Source organism: Phyllobates terribilis, unplaced genomic scaffold (assembly GCF_046119375.1).
Source record: "Phyllobates terribilis strain yellow unplaced genomic scaffold, ASM4611937v1 Scaffold_2__4_contigs__length_985480577, whole genome shotgun sequence".
In the NCBI taxonomy this organism is placed as follows: Eukaryota; Metazoa; Chordata; class Amphibia; order Anura; family Dendrobatidae; genus Phyllobates; species Phyllobates terribilis.
Window position 1 is genome coordinate 863,388,272 of NW_027362762.1, and position 27,391 is coordinate 863,415,662.

Genomic DNA, 27,391 nt, shown 5'->3' on the forward strand with positions numbered 1-27,391 from the left:
GAGGCAAATTCTCAGGGAGATCAGTGTCCGGCCCATAGATCTTAACAGCTCATTTACATATTAGAAAATGTGGATTTCTCTGGAATAAGCTAATGGATTGCAGATACCAAGGTATCCCTTTATTCTACTTTCTACACCGCGTGCAGAATTATTAGGCAAATGCGTATTTTGATCACATGATACTTTTTATACATGTTGTCCTACTCCAAGCTGCATAGGCTTGAGAGCCAACTACCAATTAAGTAAATCTGGTGATGCGCATCTCTGTAATGAGGAGGGGTGTTGACTAATGACATCAACACCCTATATAAGGTGTGCTTAATTATTAGGCAACTACCTTTCCTTTGGCAAAATGGGTCAGAAGAGAGATTTGACAGGCTCTGAAAAGTCCAAAATTGTCAGATGTCTTGCAGAGGGATGCAGCAGTCTTGACATTTCCAAACTTTTGAAGCGTGATCACCGAACAATCAAGCGTTTCATGGCAAATAGACAACAGGGTCGCAAGAAGCGTGTTGGCCAAAAAAGGCGCAAAATAACTGCCCATGAATTGAGGAAAATCAAGCGTGAAGCTGCCAAGATGCCATTCGCCACCAGTTTTGCCATATATCAGAGCTGCAACGTTACTGGAGTATCAAAAAGCACAAGGTGTGCGATACTCAGGGACATGGCCAAGGTAAGGAAGGCTGAAAAACAACCACCTATGAACAAGAAACATCAGATAAAACGTCAAAAATGGGCCAAGAAATATCTTAAGACTGATTTTTCAAAGGTTTTATACACTGATGAAATGAGAGTGACTCTTGATGGGCCAGATGGATGGGCCAGAGGCTGGATCAGTAAAGGACCGAGAGCTCCACTCCGACTCAGACGCCAGCAAGATGGAGGTGGGGTACTGGTATGGGCTGGTATCATCAAAGATGAACTTGTGGGACCTTTTCGGGTTGAGGATGGAGTGAAGCTCAACTCCCAGACCTACTGCCAGTTTCTGGAAGACAACTTCTTCAAGCAGTGGTACAGGAAGAAGTCGGTATCTTTCAAGAAAAACATGATTTTCATGCAGGACAATGTTCCATCACATGCATCCAACTACTCCACAGCGTGGCTGGCCAGTAAAGGTCTAAAAGAAGAAAAAATAATGACATGGGCCCCTTGTTCACCTGATCTGAACCCCATAGAGAACCTGTGGTCCATCATAAAATGTGAAATCTACAGGGAGGGAAAACAGTACACCTCTCGGAACAGTATCTGGGAGGCTGTGGTGGCTGCTGCACGCAATGTTGATCAAAAACAGATCAAGCAACTGACAGAATCTATGGATGGAAGGCTGTTGAGTGTCATCATAAAGAAAGGTGGCTATATTGATCACTAATTTTTGGGGTTTTTGCATGTCAGAAATATTTATTTCTAAATTGTGTGCACTTATATTGGTTTCCTGGTGAAAATAAACAAGTGAGATGGGATTATATTTGGTTTTTATTAAGTTGCCTAATAATTCTGCACAGTAATAGTTACCTGCACAAACAGATATCCTCCTAAGATATCCAAATCTAAATAAAACCCCACTCCAACTTCCAAAAATATTAAGCTTGGATATTTATGAGTCTTTTCAGTTGATTGAGAACAGTTGTTGATCAATAATAAAAATAATCCTCTAAAATACAACTTGCTTAATAATTCTGCACACAGTGTATAACCTACATGCCCATATAGACTGCTTAGGAGGGTTGACTCTACTGACAGATTCCCTTCAATTTATAAATGAGCTGTTAAGATCTATGGGCAGGACACACATCTCCCCAAGAATCTGCCTCCAGAACTTATTTTAAATGAAAGGGGGCATTACCTGTGTGAGACATGTAATAACCGACAGTCTGCCCCCCTGATCACATTGCAGAGCTATGTGTGATTATAACTACCACAGGACAGCAGAGCTAAACTTTGACTCACTACAAAAACTTCTGCAGCTTTCAGTTGTAATCACTCACAGCTCCGCAGGGATCAGGAGGGCAAACTGTCAGTCATTACATGTCTCATACTGGTAACATCCTTTCATTTAAAATAAGTTCTGGAGGCAGATTCTTAGGAAGATCTGTGTCCGGGCAATAGATCTTAACAGTTCATGTACATATACTAAAAAAAATGTGGATTTCTCTTGAATAAGACACTGAATCGCAGAAATCAAGCGCTTACAAACTGCTCTATAGCTTGCAAGCGCTGCTCTGAAGCTGGAGGATTGCTGGATCTGACCATCCCTGCACTTCTGCCATACTGCAGAGGAAAGCGGTCTCTGCTTGTATTATGGAAGCAAGCGCACAGCTTGGAGCAGTGGAGTGATCATGCCGCTGACCCAAGCTGTAGATCTTCAGGAGCACATCACCCCTAGACAAGCAGGAAGCTGGGAGGCAGAGGAGCAGTGCGCTCCTGAAGAGAAGAACACGAGACAACCACTTCATTAGCAGAACTGAGGATGAGCTTTACAATATGCCTCAGTATGACGCCACTGACATCACTGTGCATAGTGCTGAATAGTTCTGCGTAATAAAGGGCTTTAATGGTATGAAGTATCGGTGCAAAAGTGTAATATATATGGTGATATAATCCTGCCTCTACAGGCAGATAATACAAAAGTGAAAAAAAAAGTGCAATTCCACAATTGCTTTTGGGATTTTTTTTTATGATGTTCACTACATCTTAAAACTGACCTGACAATATGATTCCCCAGGTCACTACGCGTACGCAGAAACCAAACATGTATACTTTAAGGTTTTTACGTGTCTTACCATTTTCCGACACCAGTAGCGTCTCCATTTTTCGGGATCTCGGGCTGGGTGAAGGCTTATTTTTTGCGTTGATGTTTTTATTGACACCATTTTGGAGTGGATACATTATTGCATTTTATTGCAATATTGCGGAGGCCAAAAAAAATGTAATTTTTTTTTTCGTTATGCTGATTACCAATTGGATTAATTTATTTTATATTTTGATAGATCAGACATTTTTGAAAGCAGCGATACCATTTTTTTTATTTGTTTTTTTTATTTTCGAAAGGCTAAAAGGGGGATGATTTGAAATAGTTTTAATAAATATGAAAAAAAAAAAAATTTTGTTCACTTTTTACTGTGTTCAATAGTCTCCTTAGGAGACTTGAAGCTGCGATCATCCAATTGCCTGTGCTGCACATAGCAGGACTTCAGCATGGCTATGTATAGCAGAAATCACGATCTCCTATGAATGCCGGCCACGAGCCAGCATTCTCAGGAGTATCACAATGACAGGCACGAGGGTCTTCTGTATACCCCCAGCTGTCATGATAACCCATCGGCGCCCCGTGATCACGTGACGGGGCGCCGATGGGCGGGATTTATGACAAATTGATTTGCATGGCCGAGTGTGATCCGATTTACGGATGCAAATCCCCCTGCTGCAATCTTTTCTTCGGTCTAAGGAACAAAACCGGTCATGTGCACGAGCCCTTATTATGAGGCAGTAGTGCACATGCTCTACCCCTGCTCCATTGATCTCTTATGGGGCTGTCAAGCGCTATGCTCGGCTTTTTCCAGCAGCTACACAGGGAATTAATGGAGCAGTGGGTGTCCGATGTGCCGTGGAATTTCATAACGGGGATAAAAACTCCCCGATCTGATTTCTGTGGCTACCAGTGGTGGGGACACCCACTGACCAGCAAGAGGTCCTGCAGATAGGGAATTAGCAGTTTTCACTGGTTAATCCCCCTTTAACTTAAAATTAAATGAGCCTAATATTGCTTAGGTTCTCATTGTGCCGCCAAGGCACCTCAGAAGATGTCCTGTGGTATATGCCACCAACAAGACGTCTTTCAATATGAGGATTAGATTGTTTTCCCCAATAAATTCCCCCAATCTTTATTTGGATTGAGACCTGGGGGATTGTAGTTGTAGTAATATGCCATCAATGAATGAATGAAAGTAAATTCAGTGAGTTTTTTTTTTTTTTTTTTCTTAAACGTTTGTTAATCCAAATGCATTCTTATAAAGTGAGAAAAGCGTCAAGTCTTGCAGAAGTCTGTTTTTCCCCCCATCTCGCTGCTAGGCTTTATTGTCAGCCGCTCTCGCATAAGAACAAGCTCCTAATCTCACTCACAGAAATGCTGGAAACCACAAATTTAAAGTGCAGTCCTAAAAGCGAAAAACCAACATCGCGTGTATTACCGGCAGATCAACCCGACTGGGAAATCAACAAAAGCAGCTGATACAACCAAACCTGCAATACTAAAACTATAGGAAATGAAGCAGCACGGCAGTTAAGGAGCAGGACAATGAGTGCTACATCATAGGTATAATGGTTTATACATAGATATTTATACTCTATTTGCCCTAATTATACTCCTAGTATCAGCGACAATTAGCCAAATTGCATATCTGCACACATCCTTGTATATTTAAAGGCGTTATCCAGATAGGCAAAATAGATTTGAAAAAAAGCCTAAAATATTCTAAAACAAGAAAATAAAACTATATCCCCCTCATCAATTATGGTTCCAAATCCTTGATAATCCGCTACAACCAGTGATTGGCTGCAGCGGTTAGAGCTGAAAAAGAAAGCAAAGACCAGCATGTGACCCACAAGTGTCTGAACTGCTTCCTTTACCATATTAGCAGTTTTGAAAATAATTTGGCCAAGCTGGACAACCCCTTTAAGCATGTAAATCAGTCAAGTTAATACAAAACTGATAAGAATACGCACAAGGAAAAGAATAAAAAGTGTAAAATACGAAGCTTTAGGGTATGTGCACACGATGCAGAAATGCTCAGGATTTTTTCCTGAGCATTTCTGCATCTCCCTGGCAGGAAAAAACGCATGCGGATTGTACATGCGGTTTCCTGCCAGGGACATGCGGATGTGAAGCAGTCTTCACATTCATTTCCGCATGCGGGTTGACAAGCGCTTCCCAAGCGATTTTAGCATCACTTGGAAAGTGCTTGTCAACTTCACACTATATAAATCCATGCAACCGGCATGGATTTATATAGTGTGTGAATGTCAAAAAAATAAATATATACTTTACCCTCTGATGGCCCCCGGTGTCCGGTTTCGCTCGGTCCCGGCTGCCGGCAGTGAAGACTTTAGGACCTGCCGACGTCAGCGTCACATGACCCATCACATGACTCTGACGTCAGCGAAGGTCCTTTTTCATTCAACCCCAAAGTTCCGGAAACCAAGCAGGAGCGCTGCGCGGGCCGTCAGAAGGTGAGTATATATATATTTTTTATTTTATTCTTTTTTTTTTAATGGTACCTGGGTCTGGTTGAGAGTCCTCTCCTCCACACCCGGGTACCATCCGCACATTAGAACGCAAGGAATGCGCATCTACATATACAGTGATGCGGATTCCATGCGGTCTAATGCAAGTCAATGGCGGCAAAAGAGCAGCGTTTCCGCAAAATTAATTGACATGCTGCGGATTTTTGAGCGCAGAGTTTACGCTGCGGAAAAATCCGCATCATGGGCACAGCACATGCGGATTTCAATTGGGGAACATTGCTGCCCTTCTACCATGCGTTTTTAATGCGTTTCCGCAACTGCAAAAACGCCGCGGAAACGCATTAAAAACGCATCATGTGAACTCAGCCTTAGAAGAATTACTGAGCCCAGCTCGGTTATTAAAGACCAAGTAGCAGTATAAATGTCCAGGACACGGCGGAGAAAATAAAGTGGCCACTTACCCGGTTCTCATCATAGATAATTTGGACGATACTGCGGTGTTTCTGCTCCACAGGTGGAGGGGAGACGGGCTTCTCAGGCTCCGGAGGTTTGGCTGCTTCTTCTTCAAGCTGTTGCTAAGTTACATAAGAGTGGAAAAAAAATAATCTCCATCATACAAAGTAAAACTCCAATCAGCGTCAAGTCACATCGAGAAGCCACAGTGTGTTTACATTTCTGGATTTGGGTCCAACGCTGACAGAGAAAGGGGGCGCTCCATCACATAAACCAGTGATCGAACGGGAGCACGCTCACTAACCAAAATTATCAAGCTTACCCGTTGGACACAAAAGGACTAATCTGCCTACAGATCCGCTACAAAACTCTAGAAACACCGGCGCACGCAGCAGCTTCTGCAACGTCAAGAACTTCATGTCCATGTCGCAGAAGTCGAGGAAGAAAGCCGAAACAGATGGGTTAACCTGCGCGATGAGAAGGCAGGAATCAAAGTATTGCGGTTTATGGAAACAAATGGGTTAACCTGCGCGATGAGAAGGCAGGAATCCAAGTATTGCGGTTTATGGAAACAAATGGGTTAACCTGCGCGATGAGAAGGCAGGAATCCAAGTATTGCGGTTTATTTGTCAACGCGATTGTGGTTTGTCCTGATGAAGAAGTTTTAATAATTCGAAACGCGTTGACAAATAAACCGCAATACTTGGATTCCTGCCTTCTCATGAGTGCAGGTTAACCCATTTGTTTCTATTTTCTTCCTCGATTTCTCCTTGCGGTTCTGAAGAAGCCTAAGCCTTTTCAATGGTTGTGTGAACACGACCCTACCAAGTGAGCACAATTGTGCATTTTTATTCATACTTTTTACCCGGATGTCACCCTATTCCACTTTTTGTCATTCTTTAGTTTTACATGTTGCAGAAGTGAGAGCGAGCACTGCTATCGCTCTTCACTCCCCCGCCACATCTCCAAATCTAGGACTGTACCCAGGACACCGTTCACCATCTGGCCCATTACACCCTTCATTGTCAAGTACATGAGCGCTCACAGAGTGGGATAGACCGTATGAGCCCATGCACCGCTCTGTGTATGCGCAGGAGCGCTCCAAAGCAGATTTTTGAGCGATTGATGAGTTCTCAGGACAAGAGATTAAGCTTTGGCACACAGCCAGCATCTGTCTGTATCAGCCGCGACCAGAGCTAACTCTGATCACCGCTGTTTAACCAAGTATCCATCGCTGACAGCAGTACTTGTAATGGAGCGCTTGATGATTCAATCTATACAAATCTGGCACGGCCATAATAATACCGGCCTGAAAAACCAAATGACCAGTTCATTTTTGGACGCCATAAAAACTTTGCATTGACATTTTTTTTAACTATTTCATTCCACTTGGGTTTTTTTTTCCTTCCTATTTTTTAGTACACTGTATGGTAAACGGATTAGGGTAACTCAAAATTACAACTTGTCCCGCAAATAAATAAACCCTGATACGGCTACATGAAAAAATAAATATATAAAAGTTATAGATCATGGAAGAACAGGTGCAAAAAAATTTAAAAAATCCTGGAACTGAATGGGTTAATATACTGGACAAAGCCTTATTAATGGGCCATGGGAGGAAAAAGAAATAAAAAGAAAGATATTTCCTTCCAGACAGGTGCTGGTACACCTCCGTACTCATCCGCTGGGATCGGCAGATGACGGGGCCATTGAGTGAGAACTGCAGCCAATCACCAGTAGCTGATGGGTTGCAGCGTTCACGTTTCATCCAAGCAGAAGAGACACTGCATTTTTGTATTCCAGGAAATCGGATCATTGGTCACATATCTATACTTGTCTCACAAGTAAAAAGAGTCCACTTGCAGCCCGTATTATTATAACCCTGACCGTCACCATAAAAAGGATATTATTATTCTTAATATGCAGTAGGTGTAATAATAATAATAATATTAGCAAATACCTCCAATTAGAAATGTTGTATAGTTCTTCAGATTAGCTATGTTGCTTACCCCACATGCAGGGAATTGCAGTAGCTTAGGAATCCATGGTTGCAACCACTAATAGCTAACTGCCATTATACGAGGGTCATAACCATGGATTCCTAAGCTACTGCAATTCCCTGCACATGGGGTAAGCAACATAGCTAATCAGAAGAACTATGCTAAATTTTTAATTGGAGGTATTTGCTAATATTATTATTATTATTATTACACCTACTACATCTCGGGATATTATGGTGGAGATGGGAATACGCCATTAATTCATGAGTAATTCCATAAACGTGTAAGACTTTACACAAGTGAACAGATCAGCATCTATAGCAGCAGTGATTCACGCCAGTACCAAGCACAGAGGAGTTTAATACCTGTTTTTTCTTCAGTTTCAGAATCTGTTGTTCCACCTTTGCGATTTCTCGGTCCACCCTGTCCATACTTTGAATCAATTCTTCTTTCGAGAGTTTGGAGGGAGATGCGTCCTGGTCATCATTGGGTTGGCCAGAGAGGGGGGATGAGGCTCCCTCATGTTTGCCGGACAGTCCCTGTTCCTTAAAAAACACAAACATTACTTACACTAATGAATAAATACAGATTTACTATATATAAAAAAATATATTGTAAAGCAGGGAATCTGTCGCCATTATCATATTAACATGAATGTGTTTGTCCAATAAACATGTATATACAGGATAGATGATAAATATATGGTCGCTGAGACCACCACCGATCCGGAGAATGCGGTGTGAATGGAGCGGCACTGAGTATTGGGGACCGGCACTCCTTACACCAGTGTTTCCCAAATTACAGTCATCCCCTCCCCCCCTAAAGAGCATTTCTGATGCCTTGATAATGACGCCATGACCTGTGCAATATTAAGGGAATACTGAAAATATGATCTGTTTGGGGGGCTCCATGGACTAAGCCACGTTCAGTATTTTGTCAGTATTTTACATACTCGGGGTCCGACGTCTAGGACCATTCCAGAGAACAGACATCTGGAGTGCCCGGTGTAAATGTTGCAATGATCCACTGTATGTGTGACTGCCACGTGTAGTGGAAGACGCTGGATCAGTAATGGAAGGCAAAAATATACTGAATATATTAGATTATATATAAGAAAAAATGTATTCATCACACCAGTGTCCCATAGCGAGCCCTTGCATATAAGCAGGCACCTACCTTCTTAATATCCCCTTGTGCTCGAAGCCCATCCTGGATGGTTGATACAAGAGGTACAACAGAACCAGCAGAAACTCGGTAGTGAGAGTCAACCTGCTCCAGCCGAGGTCTCTTAGACTCCAGCCCTTCATGCTCGCCCTGAGCTGAGGAATGGTACTGCTGCTCATACCCTGTTCGCCTGTCCTGAGGCCTGCAAAATTAATTTAACCATTAACATATAGCACATTTGTTGTACCATCGTCAAATGCAAGGTATATTTATCATGGAATGGCTAGGTATTTAATAAGAATCCGTCACCAGTTTTTTGCTACACCGAGAGCAACATGCTGTAGGGGCGGAAACCTCGATTCCAGTGGTCGGTCACTACTGGGCTACTTGCTAAAGTTTTGATAAAATCACTGCTTTACGTGTCACAAAACTATCAATCCTCTGAATGCTGAGCTCTGTATAACCCCGCCCCCACCACTGATTGGCTGCTTCTCTGTGTGCTGTGCATAGGCAGAAATCTGCCAATCAGAAGGAGGGCACGGTTGGACTACGTGGTAGCAGGTTTACTAGAACTCTAGTGATAATCTCCTGCTGTTAAATAGTGATTTAATTAAAACTACAGCAAGCAGCCTAGTAAGTGACCCATCACTGGAATCAGGGTCTCTGTCAATACAAAATGCTACTCTCAAAAACTTAATGACAGATTGCCTTTAAGACTAAATGCAGACTTATCGGTTGAGGAGGGGAGTCAGCACTTTTGAAATGTCAGTTTTAATAAATTATTTTATTTCTCATGAAGTAACAATTCTGGATCTTTTTTTTTTTTTTTTAAAAAAACACTGCTTTGTTCTGTACCTCTATTATTCCTCCTGGAAAGTTAAAAAGAATCTGTCAGCAGGTTTTTGCTATGAAATCTGAAGACAGCAGGAGATAGAGGCTGAAACACAGCATTCAGGGATGTGTCACTTGTCAAAGTGCGTGCTGTAGTTTACTAAATGTGAAGGATTTATCCCTAAGAGAGTAACATTGCCAGACTAGTCCGACTCCGCCCCCTCCCGTGATTAGCAGCTCACTGTCTATGGACTTTGTACACACAGAGCCTGATGTGGGCGGGGTTAGCTTTTCAGCTCTGCTTCCTTCTAATTCTAAAAGCTCTGATTGTGCGAGAACAGCAGCACCCAGTAATCTAAGTGATACATCGTTGGATTCAGTTTCTCTTTTCCTACATTATGCTGCTCTCAGGTAGAAAAAAAAACTGCTGACAGATTTCCTTTAATAATAAACTGACACCTGGGACTTGGCACAGTTGAGGTGCGTGTCCCTGTACACTGTGACACTATCCAATCAGTGCTGCCATTATCAGTCAGAAAGCTGTCAATTTATTCATATATTTTCTGCCACAATAATGGAGGAATCACATTTAAAATCACCTAATAAATAGCCACCTGAATCTTTCTAGGACTTCTATACAATTTCATAAAATATATAGGAGACAATGGTCGATACTTTAAAAATCGGATCAGTTTTACTTGGCATCAAAACAAATGCATCAGTCCAGTGTGATATGCGGATCTATAAGTCAGGACTGACCTTTACGCCTGGTTCAGACGCAGGATATGCAAAAATGTCTGTAAGCTGTACGTGATCCATTTTTTTTCACATCTATTGACTTATAATGGGCGACTACGTTCCAAAATCAGGATAAAGTAGTGCAAGCTGTGCTTTAGTGCATGCAGACCATCGACCCGTGTGTAAAAAGGTTCATGTCAGCTACCACCCTGACTTGCATAGGTCTGTACGCTATCAGTTTTGCATATGTAAAGCACACGGATGTTTAAGGCGCTTGACTGAACCTATGGTTACAAGAGGTATTATGCTGCGGAGCTGGATTCACCATTCTGCAAGGCTTCCTTTGCTGGATCAATATTCTAAAGCTTGGACAGTGTGCACATCACATATGCCAAACGGATCCATACTATGAATCGCTGCTGGAAGTCAAAAGTGTGTCTTTTTATTTTCTCCACACTCCAATACTGTATGTAGGTTTGTCTAGTGTTGTAGTTTAGCACAATCCATTTGAATTTAGTTTTTGGTAAGGCCCATGGAAAAGTAGCCTGCTTCCTGCGGTAGTATGACAAGATGACTAAGAAAGTGGATTGTTCTTATTCGTTTACCCACAAGTTACAACAGAAGATGAAAGTGGTCCCTGTTCACGTCTACGCACCTCGGAGCATAACCTGATAAATGGAACCAAGCTTCGTCTATCATAAACTACAGCAATGGGTCCAAACTTCCTCCAGCAATCATAATCAGCAATCGTGCGCAGTAATCTACGCGTTTAGCTTTATCCAGCTCTTTGTGGTCCTGCACATGTTATTCAGTATGGATTGAGGTTCAGAGATTTCAGCACTCGCTGACATGTTGGTCACGATACAACAACTTGCTGAGGCCATCTTCGAGGTTTTTTGGGGGCTACTTGCAATCTTGAAATTTCATGCACGACTTCGGCCGTCCTTTCCGTTGGAGGCTTCGGTTTTTTTCATGTTTGCGACAGAACCGGTTTGATGCCATTTCCACACCAGACTCTGAATACCAAGATTAGTTGTTGGTATTGTTCCGGGGTAATTCTCAGGGACGGACTCATGGGTTTACTTAAATCGATCCACTTCGCACAAAGCCTTCCACAATATTTGCTGTTCCATAGAGATCATCTTTCTGATGCAATGTGCACAGGAACTGAACAGGACAGCAAAATAAATCCAGAACACTGCATGTCACCAGGCAGAGAGCGCGCAGCTAGGTGCCTCCTCCAAAGAGCGCACGGCTAGGTGCCTCCTCCAAAGAGCGCACGGCTAGGTGCCTCCTCCAAAGAGCGCATGGCTAGGTGCCTCCTCCAAAGAGCGCACGGCTAGGTGCCTCCTCCAAAGAGCGCACGGCTAGGTGCCTCCTCCAAAGAGCGCACGGCTAGCTGCCTCCTCCAAAGAGCGCACGGCTAGGTGCCTCCTCCAAAGAGCGCACGGCTAGGTGCCTCCTCCAAAGAGCGCACGGCTAGGTGCCTCCTCCAAAGAGCGCACGGCTAGGTGCCTCCTCCAAAGAGCGCACGGCTAGGTGCCTCCTCCAAAGAGCGCACGGCTAGGTGCCTCCTCCAAAGAGCGCACGGCTAGGTGCCTCCTCCAAAGAGCGCACGGCTAGGTGCCTCCTCCAAAGAGCGCACGGCTAGGTGCCTCCTCCAAAGAGACCACGGCTAGGGCCTCCTCCAAAGAGCGCACGGCTAGGGCCTCCTCCAAAGAGCGCACGGCTAGGGCCTCCTCCAAAGAGCGCACGGCTAGGGCCTCCTCCAAAGAGCGCACGGCTAGGGCCTCCTCCAAAGAGCGCACGGCTAGGTGCCTCCTCCAAAGAGCGCACGGCTAGGTGCCTCCCCCAAAGAGCGCACGGCTAGGTGCCTCCTCCAAAGAGACCACGGCTAGGGCCTCCTCCAAAGAGACCACGGCTAGGGCCTCCTCCAAAGAGCGCACGGCTAGGGCCTCCTCCAAAGAGCGCACGGCTAGGGCCTCCTCCAAAGAGCGCACGGCTAGGGCCTCCTCCAAAGAGCACGAGGCTAGGGCCTCCTCCAAAGAGCCCGAGGCTAGGGCCTCCTCCAAGGAGCACGCGGCTGCACCCTCCTCCAAAGAGCGTGACACTGGTACTGGAGGTGATCTACTTTCCCTTGGGCCACCCCCTCTATAATCCTGTCCAACACCATTAAAGGAGCATAGTAATCTAAGTAGGTGATGGCATAGCCAAGTGATAAGCCATAACTTCATGATCACTGGGGGCTCATCCACTAGTACCTCCACCAATCCCGAGAATAAAAGAGCGGCTCCGGCACTGCGTCACCTTCCGTTTGTGCAGCGGCGCTCTCAGGCACTCAGCTGTGCAGGGGATTACAGCTAGCACCATTCACTTGAATGGAGTACTGCTGCAGTGGGTCAGGTCCTAAGTGGAGGAGCTCCCTGTGCGTGACCCCTATATACCGTATTGGGGAACGAGAAGACAACTCGTGTGGGCAGCAAACATGTTTTTTTGCATTAGTTTTAAAAAAAATATGGAGGTAAAGGTGAATTTTCAGTAGCTTCGTATTAATAGTAGGCTTTAGCAGAGGAGACACAGGAACTTTTAATAAAAACAAAGGGGGGGGATATTTTAAATAAAATTGTGACAGGTTTAAGGCTTTAATTTATCAAGCAAGATGGTTTCAAAACCAATATTTATTCACTGTGCGGCCGAGAAGAGCTTTGCTTTACTAGACGCCGTTCTACATTCTGGAAAAGCACATTTCTGCTTAGCTCCAGGCTACGTGGTTGGCGGACTATTTTACAAGGAAACCAGATTTGTCAAGCAAGCAATCTGACGGACCCGGAGAACATTCCAGTGTGGTTTTAGGACGCACATTTCCAGCAGAAGAATTCCTGGAGCTTTTCAGCAATGTGACTTTAGATAAATAAGATATCCACCTTAACAGGTAACAGATCTTTAGGTGGGAGCTCTTCTCATAAATGAAGGCAGCTGAAACCACATACACTACCAACTAAACAAAGTGACAATTGTCCTAAAAAAGTTTGCCAGGAATGAAAGCTTCCCCGAGTCAGGAGCCATAGACAGATTAAAGGTGCTGCCGATAGCAAGGAAAGGCGATCATGATGTAAAAAGAAAAGCAGACCTATCACCAAAGACCTTCCCCAACCCAAACAGCTATATGTACTCATATACATGCAGCTTGGGGCAGAGACATAATGTTTTGGAACAAGAATATGGTAAAAAGGAAGCTGTTGTCAGGATTTAGACCCTAAACAACCACCAACCTGTAATCCAGGACAGATGGTTTATTCAGTATAATGGAGAAATAACTTTTGTTTATGACAATGTGGACAATGAAGCCGGCTGGTCCCTCTCGTGGTACCCAACATCACAAGCCACCTCCAACAGTATCCGGCGCATGTACAGTGAGGGGAGGTGTACTACCATCATCAGTACATGTGATAAATGCTGCTGGGACGACTTGTCATTATGTACTTGGTCCATGGGACATTGATGAAGTGAAAAAGAAGCCGGATTCATAGTTTGGGGCGCCAATTAAATTCACTTTAATGCAGTGGTCAAAGCTATTCCTCCGAGTTATACCAATTCTGCCAAAAAATAGAGGATCATCACTGTGAACCTGCCACCATGCTGGATAACACAATGGTGACAGTTTAGGGGTCTACATTCTCCCTTTAAATGATGCATATTGGGACTTGACTTTTGACCCCTCCAATACTACCTTTTTTTTAATATGGGGGGGGGGGGGTCATGAACAAGGCTGATGAAATCTCACATACATGAATTAAAGCATGGATCAGGACTGCTGCTCTGCTTTTTTTTTTTGAGCATGTGGTTAGCACTGTTGCTTTGCAGCGCTGGGGTCCTGGGTGCAAATCACACCAAGGACAACATCTGCAAGGAGTCTGTATGTTCCGCCCGTGTTTGCGTGGGTTTCCTCCGGGTTGTTTGGTTTCCTCCCACAAATTAAAGACATACTAATGGGGAATTGAGATTAATCTTGCCATTGGGGCTCACAATTTCACTGGCCAACAGCTGAGGGGTCAGTCCTTGATAAAATTGGCCATACAATCTGTGTCCTACTTAAGATATGGAAGAGGGGAGGCTCCTGCTGCAGACAGTTGTCATATAACCAGACATAATACAATGAGGAGGAGGAGAATTGATGTATGGATTTTAATTGAAATTTCCACTAAATAAGAGCAAAAGAGAACAGAAAGGTAAGGGAGAAAAAACACAATGACTTGATACAAAAAGATGATGAGGAAATTGCTGAAACTATAATATCCTTCTAATAAGAATGGCCCTTCTTATACATGGCAATGACATGCGTCGTATGTCTACAGCACTTACCGTTCGGACACGGGATGAAATTCGGAGAGCAAAGACGGACGCCTTCTCAGCTGCTGCTGTTGCTGCAAAGCTTCCAAATGAGGATTTCGGAACTCGGGGATAGAAAACTCCTAAAAATAATTGAGGCACGTTAGTGTTCAGATAACCCGCTGTCTCCTCTAATGCAGAGTCTCCATCTGCCATTAATTCAGGCCGATTACTGTCCCCACACAAATAACATTCAGTCAAGCAACATTTTTAGTATAAGTGGATCAGAAAAATTAGATATTAAAAAAAGGGAAGCATGCAGCAACGAATATTAGAGAATCTAGGAGTCTCCAGCATTGGCATTTGTACAAAGCTGCATGATTCTGCATTTTACAAGAGTCCATTTAGAAGACTGAACAGAAAGCAATGCAAATAACTTTATTTTTTGAGCTGCAAATGTAATCTTCAGAAATATTTTAATAGGGTTAATTACTCGATTTCGCTTCTGGAAGAAAAGTGAAGCCAAAAGTCCAAATTGTTCATTGCTGGGGAAGTTCCATACACAGTGGAGGAGAGCAGGGTCTGCGCAGCGTGTGCCCCCTCTCCCTGGTATAGGAGAGAACACGCTACGACCACAGTGTGAGCCATGCCATGCTGTCTCCAAGGGCGATTACGCCGGGCAGGAGGTCCGTACACTGCGGACTTACACAATCTCCCCGATGATGTATATTTTGGACAGCACTTCAGCATTCACGCTTTATGTTCCTGGAGACAAAAATCAGGATTTTGACTGTATAATATTTCTGAGAACTACATATCCTGTATTGAAATAAAAAAACAAACATATACAGTTATATGAAAAAGTTTGGGCACCCCTATTAATCTAAAGCTTAATGTTTTATAAAAATTGGTGTTTTTGCAACAGCTATTTCAGTTTGATATATGTAATAACTGTTGGACACAGTGATGTTTCTGCCTTGAAATGAGGTTTATTGTACTAACAGAAAATGTGCAATCTGCATTCAAACAAAATTTGACAGGTGCATAAGTATGGGCACCCTTATCATTTTCTTGTTTTAAATACTCCTACCTACTTTTTCCTGACTTACTAAAGCACTTTTTTTGGTTTTGTAACCTCATTGAGCTTTGAACTTCATAGCCAGGTGTATGCAATAATGAGAAAAGATACTTAAAGTGGCCACTTGCAAGTTGTTCTCCTGTTTGAATCTCCTCTAAAGAGTGGCATCATGGGCTCCTCAAAACAACGGTCAAATGATCTGAAAACAAATATTATTCAACATAGTTGTTCAGGGGAAGGATACAAAAGCTGTCTCAGAGATTTAACCTGTCAGTTTCCACTGTGAGGAACATAGTAAGGAAGTGGAAGAACACAGGGACAGTTCTTGTTAAGGCCAGAAGTGGCAGGCCAAGAAAAACATCAGAAAGGCAGAGAAGAAGAATGGTGAGATCAATCAAGGACAATCCTCAGACCACCTCCAGAGAGCTGCAGCATCAACTTGCTGCAGATGGTGTCACTGTGCATCGGTCAACTATACAACGCACTTTGCACAAGGAGAAGCTGTATGGGAGAGTGATGCGAAAGAAGCTGTTTCTGCAAGCACGCCACAAACAGAGTCGGCTGAGGTATGCAAAAGCACATTTGGAGAAGCCAATTTCTTTTTAGAAGAAGGTCCTGTGGACTGATGAAACTAAGATTGAGTTGTTTGGTCATACAAAAAGGCATTATGCATGGCGGAAAAAAAACACAGCATTCCAAGAAAAACACTTGCTACCCAGAGTAAAATTTGGTGGAGGTTCCATCATGCTTTGGGGCTGTGTGGCCAATGCCGGCACCGGGAATCATGTTAAAGTTGAGGGACGCATGGATTCCACTCAGTATCAGCAGATTCTTGACAATAATGTTCAAGAATCAGTGACAAAGTTGAAGTTACGCAGGGGATGGATCTTTCAGCAAGACAATGATCCAAAACACCGCTCCAAATCTACTCAGGCATTCATGCAGAGGAACAATTACAATGTTCTGGAATGGCCATCCCAGTCCCCAGACCTGAATATCATTGAACATCTGTGGGATCATTTGAAGAGGGCTGTCCATGCTCGGCGACCATCAAACTTAACTGAACTGGAATTGTTTTGTAAAGAGGAATAGTCAAAAATACCTTCATCCAGGATCCAGGAAATCATTAAAAGCTACAGGAAGCGACTAGAGGCTGTTATTTTTGCAAAAGGAGGATCTACTAAATATTAATGTCACTTTTCTGGTGAGGTGCCCATACTTATGCACCTGTCAAATTTTGTTTGAATGCAGATTGCACATTTTCTGTTAGTACAATAAACCTCATTTCAAGGAAGAAACATTACTGTGTCCAACAGTTATTACATATATCAAACTGAAATAGCTGTTGCAAAAACACCAATTTTAAGAAAACATTAAGCTTAAGATTAATAGGGGTGCCCAAACTTTTTCATATAACTGTAGTTACTCTTTACTGATGTTGGAAACGTGCAAACTTGGCTTCCTGACTTTGATGCAGGCTCAGAAGCTGAGCCAGCATCCTTGCAGGCAGATGATGACTATGTTAATCAGCCATCAGCTACCTCAAAGAGGAGTGAAGCTTCACCCGCGGCTATCTATCTTTGACAGCGGCATTCACAGCATTCTGAGGGGCACGATGGGCCGGGGCATGACAGCCAGAGATCTGCTAAAACAATACGGGAGGAAAAAAAAAATACAAAAGTTCACACCATCCCCCTTTTCTGCCATTAAAAGTTGATTAAAAAAAAAGCAGTATCTCCACATCCATAAAAGTCTAATCAAAATATATAATTAATCTGATTGTTAAACTGCGTAACAAGAAAAAAGACTGAATTGTCGTACTTCACAGCAACAGGGCAAAAATACGCAAGAAGCGATCAAAACATTGTTTGTACCTAAACATGGTATTATTAAAAAAAAAGTCGGCTCAAAACGGAAAAAAAACACAAGCCCTCACTCAGTTTTATCACTCGAAAATTAAAAACAGGATGGGTCAAGGAAAATAGCAACAACAGCAAAAAAAAAATTTATTTTTTTTCACACATTTCCCAAAAATGTTCATGACTGAAATAAATAAACTACGCAGGTTTTGTGTCTCCCTAATAATACCGAACAGAAGGATCAAATTATTAGGTCATTTTTATGTAATGAACACTGTACATAAAAAAAAATAAAAAATCCCCAAAACAATTGCAGAATTGCACTTTTTCAGCCATTTCACTGCACTTGGAATTTTTTTCCCCCACTTTCCAGCACATCACATTATAAAATGAATGCTGTCATTCAAAAGTTCAACTAGTCCTGCAAAAACACAAGCTCTCATTTGTCGATGAAAAAATAAAGGAGTTATGCCTCCTGGAAGAAGGGGGGAACGAAAGCGTAAAAACTAAAAATCACCTGGCCTGGAAGGGTTAAAAGAGACATTTAGAACAAGTGTGCGTGTGTATATACATATATACACACACACGTTTTTCTCAATATCTGACATGAAATCAGAATAAAACTTTTCCATTTTAGGTCAATTAGGATTACCATAATTTTTAATATTTGCCAAATGCCAGAATTATGAGAGAGAGAGAATGTTTTAAGGCATTTTTATTACTTACTGCAAAGTCAAAAGTTTACATACATTTCATTAGTATTTGGTACCATTGCCCTTAAACTGAATGACTTGGGTCAATCGTTTAGGATATCCTTCCACAAGCTTCTCACAATAGTTGGTTGGAATTTTGGCCCACTCCTCCTGACAAAACTGGTATAACTGATCCAGGTTTGTAGGTCGCCTTGCTCACACCTGCATTTTCAGCTTTGCCCATAAATTTTCAATAGGATTGAGATCAGGGCTTTGTGATGGCCACTCCAAAACATGGACTTTGTTATCCTTAAGGCACTTTGTTACCATTTTGGCAGTATGCTTCGGGTCATTGTCTATTTGGAAGACTCATTTCTACCCAAGCTTTAACATCCTGGCTGATGTCTTGAGATGTTGCTTCAGTATTGCCACATAATCTTCTTATCTCATGATGCCATCTATTTTGTGAAGTGCACCAGTCCCTCCTGCAGCAAAACAAACCCACAACATGATGCTGCCACCCCCGTGTTTCACAGTTGGGATGGTGTTCTTGGGCTTCTAAGCTTCTTCCTTTTTCCTCCAAACGTAACGATGGTCATTATGCCCAAAAAGTTCAATTTTAGTTTCATCAGACCACAGGACATGTCTCCAAAAATTAAGGTCTTTGTTCCTGTGTACATTTAGGCTGTGTGCCCACGATGCGCTTTTAATGTGTTTCTGCAGTGTTTTTGCAGCTGCGGAAATGCATTAAAAACGCATGGCAGACGGGCAGCAATGTTCCCCAATGATAATCCGCATGTGCTGTGCACATGCTGCAGAAATTTCCACTGCGGATTATCATTGCGGAAAAAAACGCAGCACTAAAAATTATTTTGCGGAAATGCTGCGTTTTCGCCGCCATTGACTTGCATTGGAACGCACCAATTCCGCAAGACTGCATCTGTACTTGCGTAATTGGCACGTTCTAATGTGCGGATGGTACCCAGGTGTAGATGAGAGGAGAGTCTCATCCACACCCAGGTACCATTAAAAAAATCTGTAAAAAAAGAATAAAATAAAAAATAAATGTATATTTACCTTCCGGCGGCCCGCGCTGCGCTCCTACTTGCTTCCCGGCACTTTGCAGTGGATTGAAGGACCTGCACTGACGTCAGAGTCATGTGACGGGTCACACGACGCTGACGTCGGCAGGTCTTTCAATCCAACGCTGCCTGCAAGGGAGAACGGAGTGAGCAGGACACCGGGGGCCATCGGAGGGTAAGTATATATTTATTTTTTTATTTTTAACCACTCTCTCGGGTCACACTATATAGATCCATGCTGTTTGCATGGATTTATATAGTGTGACCTAGTTGTCAAAAGCACTTTCCAAGTGATGGTAATCGCTTGGAAAGCGCTTGTCAATCCGCATGCGGAAATGTCAGTGAATAATGCTCCATTTCCGCATGTCCCTGGCAGGAAAAACGCATGTACAATCCGCATGTACAATCCCCATGCGTTTTTTTCTGCCAGGGAGATGCAGAAACGCTCAGGAAAAAATCCTGAGCATTTCTGCATCGTGGGCACATAGCCTTACAAACAATATTCTAGCTTTTTTATGTTTCTTTTGGAGTAACGGCTTCTTCCTGGCAGAGTGGCTTTTCACCCCATGTTGATACAGTACTCATTTCACTGTGGTTATTGACACAATCTTACCAGCTTCCGCTATCATCTTCACAAGGTCTTTTGCTTTTGTCCTTGGGTTGATATGCACTTGTCGGACCAAAGCACGTTCATCTCTGGGACACAGAACCCGTCACCTTCCTGAGCGGTATGATGGCTGGACATTCCCATCTTGTTTGTACTTGTGTATAATTGTTTGTACAGATGAAGGAGGCACCTTCAGGTATCTCGAAATTGTACCCAAGGATGAGCCAGACTTGTGCAAGTCCACAATTCTCTTCCTGATATCTTGGCTGATTTCTTTAGACTTTCCCATAATGCTACACAAAGAAGCAGTGTGTTTCAGGTGTGCATTAAAATACATCCACAGGTGTGTCTCTAATTAACTCAGATGTTGCCAAAAAACTTATCAGAAGCTTCCAAACACATGACATCATCATATGGGCAGTCCAGAATTGTTTAAAGGCATAGTAAACTTATTGTATAAACTTTTGACTTTGTAGTAAGTAATAAAAATGCCTTAAAACATTCTCTCTCTCTCATTATTCTGGCATTTGGCAGATATTAAAAATTATGTTAATCCTAATTGACCTAAAACAGGAAAGGTTTATTCTGATTTCATGTCAGATATTGAGAAAAACATGCATATGTGTCTTTTCATATAGTGTACAACTGTGTGTATATATATATATATATATATATATATATATATATATATATATACACATACATATATATATATATATATATATATATATATATATACACACATATATACACATATATACACACACACACACACACATACACACACACACAGTACAGGCCAAAAATTTGGACACACCTTCTCATTTAAAGATTTTTCTGTATTTTCATGACTATGAAAATTGTACATTCACACTGAAGGCATCAAAACTATGAATTAACACATGTGGAATTATATACTTAACAAAAAAGTGTGAAACAACTGAAAATATGTCTTATATTCTAGGTTCTTCAAAGTAGCCACCTTTTGCTTTGATGACTGCTTTGCACACTCTTGCCATTCTCTTGATGAGCTTCAAGAGGTAGTCACCGGAAATGGTCTTCCAACAATCTTGAAGGAGTTCCCAGAGATGCTTACTTAGCACTTGTTGGCCCTTTTGCCTTCACTCTGCGGTCCAGCTCACCCCAAACCGTCTCGATTGGGTTCAGGTCTGGTGACTGTGGAGGCCAGGTCATCTGGCGTAGCCCCCATCACTCTCCTTCTTGATCAAATAGCCCTTACACAGCCTGGAGGTGTGTTTGGGGTCATTGTCCTGTTGAAAAATAAATGATGGTCCAACTAAATGCAAACCGGATGGAATAGCATGCCGCTGCAAGATGCTGTGGTAGCCATGCTGGTTCAGTATGCCTTCAATTTTGAATAAATCCCCAACAGTGTCACCAGCAAAGCACCCCCACACCATCACACCTCCTCCTCCATGCTTCACGGTGGGAACCAGGCATGTAGAGTCCATCCGTTCACCTTTTCTGCGTCGCACAAAGACACGGTGGTTGGAACCAAAGATCTCAAATTTGGACTCATCAGACCAAAGCACAGATTTCCACTGGTCTAATGTCCATTCCTTGTGTTCTTTAGTTCTTTTTTCTTTGCAGTTAGTATGCTTGAGTGCATATAAAAGGGTGTGGCCGCCCTTTGTCTGGGCTGGGACGCTGATCCTGCCTCGGTTTTATGCTTGCACCAGGGATCCAGTCTCTCTGTCCTTGTCCATATGTATGTCACTTGACAAATGGTAAGGTTTTTAATATTAGAGTTAGGACTGTCCCACAAGGGATGCCGTGACGTGGCGGGACAGCTTTTACATTATTTTGATCAAAATTATGTTAACTAAATACCCTTTATTATTTATTATTATTTTTGCACTGTGCGATTTATACATTTACTTTAAATCATTTGGGTATTTTTCTTGTCTTTGGTTTCTTGTCTTTGGTTTCTCTTAACAGTTGTTGTAGAGATGTGTCTGCTGCTAGAACTCTGTGTGTCATTGACCTGGTCTCTAATCTGAGCTGCTGTTAACCTGCGATTTCTGAGGCTGGTGACTCGGATAAACTTATCCTCAGAAGCAGAGGTGACTCTTGGTCTTCCTTTCCTGGGGCGGTCCTCATGTGAGCCAGTTTCTTTATAGCGCTTGATGGTTTTTGCAACTGCACTTGGGGACACTTTCAAAGTTTTCCCAATTTTTCAGACTGACTGACCTTCATTTCTTAAAGTAATGATGGCCACTCGTTTTTCTTTACTTAGCTGCTTTTTTCTTGCCATAATACAAATTCTAACAGTCTATTCAGTAGGACTATCAGCTGTGTATCCACCAGACTTCTGCACAACACAACTGATGGTCCCAACCCCATTTATAAGGCAAGAAATCCCACTTATTAAACCTGACAGGGCACATCTGTGAAGTGAAAACCATTTCCGGTGACTACCTCTAGAAGCTCATCAAGAGAATGCCAAGAGTGTGCAAAGCAGTCATCAAAGCAAAAGGTGGCTACTTTGAAGAACCTAGAATATAAGACATATTTTCAGTTGTTTCACACTTTTTTGTTAAGTATATAATTCCACATGTGTTAATTCATAGTTTTGATGCCTTCAGTGTGAATGTACAATTTTCAAACTCAAGAAAATACAGAAAGAGCTTTAAATGAGAAGGTGTGTCCAAACTTTTGGCCTGTACTGTATGTGTGTGTGTGTGTGTGTGTGTGTGTGTGTGTGTGTGTGTGTGTGTGTATATATATATATATTGGTTTCTTTCCATTGGCAATTTATTTTCAGCTTTCTTTGTGGTTCTGCTACTTTTTCCTGATCATCCAACAACCCAGAATATTTTAATTCTAGATTAGAAGGATTTCACTTTATTAAAACAAATTTTGTAACAAATCCATCTAAAATAAATCCTGCGATCCGTCCTAGATGTGCCCCTGTCTGCAGTTGCTTGGGCTGGCACCGCAGCAGCTGCTCTGTCCCAAGACAATAAAGTGTTCTTTAAATAAATCCCGGTTACATAACTCGGCCAGAGAGCTCACTGATGGCAGGATGGGACGAGTGCCGGAGCAGAACAGGCAGAGTGCTGGCAGAATACACCCCGGACGGACGCTCCAGCAGTATAAGGGAGAGAGGTGACCGCCCTGGTGAACCATCATTCCCTCGATACCTCGATCTACTGGAGCCCTCACTTTATTACCAAAGTCAAGTGTGCAGTCATTTCTGCATGAACTTCATTCATCCATTGTGGCCAATAACTGGCGTATATCACTGCCACCCTCCATACTGACATACTAATAATGAGATAAACCATCATCAGACAATTTGTTATTGCTTAAATCAAATCTTCGTGCTACACGTATTTTTTTTTATTATAATTTTCATATCACTATCTTATTTATACAGGGGGGAAAAAAATAATCTTGCAATTTTCACACTGACCACTAGGGCTGTTTTAAACTTAATTTTCTGTCCTTTCAGAGAGACTTCTCATTATACTCCTTATCAGGCAGAATGATCGATAACGCCTCTATACAGAGCTGATAACACAGGATCCACAAATCACAGTAGCAAATGTCACAGCTCACCTGCTCCCCCTCCCCTCACAATGACCCTCTGCACATGCGCATTAGATGGGTCGGGTTCTGATTACTGTGACCATTTCCTGAAGTAACAGGAAGTTAGAGTTTAAAAATGCCCCAGTGGCCAATGTAAAAATTGCAAGATTACTATACATATTTTTTATTTTAATACAGATTGTGATATGCAAAAAAAAAAAATTGGCAAACATATTTAAAAAATACATGAGCTAAAAAACCTCACCAAACAACCTGTGCACATGGCCTTAAACAATAGGTCATTTTCTAACGATGGCTCCTCTTTAAACACACATGGGATTAAAGGCAACCAAACCCGCTGATAACCATAGGATCAGCCGAAAGTGTGATGTGTATGGGGGCCTCCCAAATGTCCCTCGACAAATGTCGGGGAAGAGAAGGATCCGACCCGTTGGATTTCCAATGCCCGATCCTTTTGTCCTCTGTGAAATAAGCCGCCGCCAGAAGAGTGATTGTTCTCGGCGGCACATCTCTCTGTGTGAACAGCGCACGTGCTGTCAATAATACAAGTATCAATGATTGTTCATCCCAGATCCATCAGCAGCGCTGATTGGCTTCTCATATCGCTGATTGATGCTCATTGCGGGCAGAATTGGGACCTCAAGATCCCTGCCAGCTCTGCTATATCTGCCTCCATGTGTCTGAACATCTGGCGATTCTTTTTTCCATTCTGCGTGATGAATCCGGTACAAACAATCCTATGTTGTCTGCGCTGAGGTTTATAGGCCCATGTAAACAATTCCTGCAACCGAAGATAACTGCAGATGTGAACACGTCGAGAAGCCAAGCAAGATTTTTCTGAAACTATTCTTTGAAGTGTGTTTAGCGCGGCCGGCCGTCATATGCACATGATGTAATGTTTATGTAATATATTGTTTTGTCCTCGCATTGCCAGGCATCGCATTGGCGCCTTCCACACAATGGTGAACATACTTCCAAGAAATTGGGGGATGTATATTAAGACCACAGATCCATATGTGCAGCACACATCAGAAAACTCCCGAATAAGAGCAGTTTTACCCAAACAGAGCTGATGTCCCATGAGATCTAGGGACTGAATAATTAAAGAGTTTGTCCACTACTTTTACATTGATGATCTATCCTAAGGATAGGTCATCAATGTCTGATCGGCCGGGGTCCGACACTCGGCATCCCCGCCGATCAGCTGTTACCGGTGTCAGCAACCATCAGCCGAAAGTACATGCTCATGGAGCTGGACGTCTACTTGTAGAGCACTTCCGGCTGGCGATTGTCGCCATCAATGCCAAAAACAGCGGATCAGCGGGTGTCAGACCCCGGCCGATCAGACATTGATGACCTATGCTAATGATAGGCCATCCACGTAAAAGTAGTGGACAACCTCTTTAAGCGCCACCAAAAAAAATCACTTTCACAGAGTAGAAAGTTAGGAATTGTTTTTCCTTGACCTGGACACTGGGAAATTCTGAAGGAGGGATTAAAGTTAGGATTGAAGGAAATAGGAATTTAAAGCTATGTTTCCAAAATGAGATTTTAGTGACTTTTTTATGCAGAGTATTTTGAAAAAAATGCAAGTACCCTATTTTACTTAATGGATGCAGAAAATCTGCAACCTAAAAAAACTCCACAAAAGTTCAATTGTGGGAACATAGCTTTAAAGAGTATCTGTCAGGCTGTGTGCCCACGATGCGTTTTTTAAGCATTTCAGCAGTGGCAAAAACGCTGCAGAAACGCTTAAAAAACGTTTGGTAGAAGGGCAGCAATGTTCCCCAATGATAATCCGCATGTGCTGTGCACATGCTGAGGAAATTTCCGCTGCGGATTATTATTGCGGAAAAAAAAGCAGCACTACCATTTATTTTGCGGAAGCGCTGCGTTTTTGCGGCCATTGACTTGCATTGGAAAGCATGGTATCCGCATCCCTGCATCTGTAGATGTGGAATCCAAGCGTTCCAATGTGTGGATGGTACCCGGGTCTAGAGGAGAGGAGACTCTCCTCCGGAACCCGGGTACCATAGAAACTGTAAAAAAAAAAAAAAAAAAAAGAATAAAATAAAAAATAAATATATACTTACCTTCTGGCGGCCCGCGGTGCGCTCCTCCTCTCATGCCGGCAGATCGCGATGAACTGAAGGACCTGCGCTGACGACATAGTCATGTGACAGGTCACGCGACACTGACATCGGCAGGTACTTCAGTGTACCGCGAGCTGCCGGCAGCCGGGACGGTGAAGCAAGACACCGGGGGCCATCGGAAGGTAAGTATAGATTTATTTTTTTATTTTTAACCTTTCTTTGGTGTCACAGTATATAAATCCATGCTGTTTACATGGATTTATAAAGTGTGACCAAGTTGTCAAGCACTTTCCAAGTGATGCTAAAACCGCTTGGAAAGCGCTTGTCAACCCGCATGCGGAAATGCATGTGAAGAACGCTTCATATCCGCATGTCCCTGGCAGGAAAAACGCATGTACAATCCGCATGTACAATCCGCATGTACAATCCGCATGCGTTTTTTCTGCCAGGGAGATGCAGAAATGCTCAGGAAAAATCCGGAACATTTCTGCATCGTGGGCACATAGCCTCACCCAGTTTTTGCGAACTCATCTAAGAGCAGCCTAATAATAGGGCAGATACCCAGATTCCAGCAATGTATCAATTACTGGGCTGCTTGCTGCAGTTTTGATGAAAACAGGTTTTTTTCTGTTTGCAGTTCTATAAATGCTGAGCTCTGTATAACCCCGCCCACACCACTGATTGGCAGTTGTGTACACTGTGCATAGGCAGAAAGCTGCCAATTGTGGTGATGCGGATTGACTACCTTGCCAGGAGGCCAAGTAGTCATCCAATGATAATCTCCTGCTGATAAAACAGAGTTTTATCAAAATTACAGCAAACAGCCAACTAAGTGACTCATTGCTGAAATCAGGGTCACTGCTCCTAAATTTCGCTGCTCTAAGATTAAACAACAAAATACAGGTGACAAAATCCCTTTCTGAAAAATAAATCTTTGCACTTCAGCATTCCTTGAAAAATGAGGGATAAAAGAAAACAATTAGAAATGGACGGTGTAAAAATCTGCAGAGAAAAAAGAAGCCTACACATGAAACTGCATGTAACAAAACATGCTAGTTTCTTGCCAAAAATCCAAAAATGTGTGAACAAAGCCCTAGAGGCACGTACAGTAAGAGCTCTGACCCCAGTGGGAGGATTTACATGGAGAACACTGCAGGTTATTTCAGTATTAGTACATTACAGAAAAGAGGTTTTGCAAATGGATTTGGGTTTTCATTTCTTTTAGAGACATGAACACTCAGATGAAAGATTTAATTAGCAAATATAAAGAAAACATGCCAGATGTCAATAAAACTTCACTAATGGGGTAAAAATTTATTTGGTAAATTCCTGTTCCACATGTAAAATCTTTTGCAGATATAAACTGTACACAGGAGTTAAAGAAAGGCAGAACGGTAGGTGGGACTGGCTAGTGACTTTGTAATTCATACTGTAGACTTCACACCAGGGTGACTGTTATTATGCAGGACTGATAAAAGCAGCTGGGTCAGGAGCTGAGAGGGAGGGGGAAGGAGGGAAGCAGCTAACTGCTGTACAGAAATCAATGGGCTGGAGAGAAGTGGCTGGGATGTCAGGAGTTAACTCCTCTCCTGGAATGTAACTGTTGCGCATACTGGGAAGGGTCTGGCAGCTGAGCTCTTTGGAAACCAGC

At 42.7% G+C, this 27,391-nt stretch overlaps 1 protein-coding gene across 8 annotated transcripts in view; it reads right to left on the reverse strand.

Annotated features, from left to right (window-relative positions):
* NCOR1 (nuclear receptor corepressor 1) overlaps nt 1–27,391 on the reverse strand; it is a 161,358-nt gene that overhangs the window by 100,439 nt on the left and 33,528 nt on the right. For 7 of the 8 annotated variants that reach the window (XM_073668005.1, XM_073668007.1, XM_073668002.1 and 4 more), the window contains exons 3-6: nt 14,790–14,899; nt 8,871–9,060; nt 8,060–8,239; nt 5,703–5,816 (exon numbers count right to left, since the gene is read on the reverse strand). In XM_073668005.1, coding sequence (XP_073524106.1) covers nt 5,703–5,816; nt 8,060–8,239; nt 8,871–9,060; nt 14,790–14,899 — 594 coding nt within the window. The remainder of the gene's footprint in view (nt 1–5,702; nt 5,817–8,059; nt 8,240–8,870; nt 9,061–14,789; nt 14,900–27,391) is intronic. The other variant, XM_073668000.1, reaches the window with a different exon arrangement.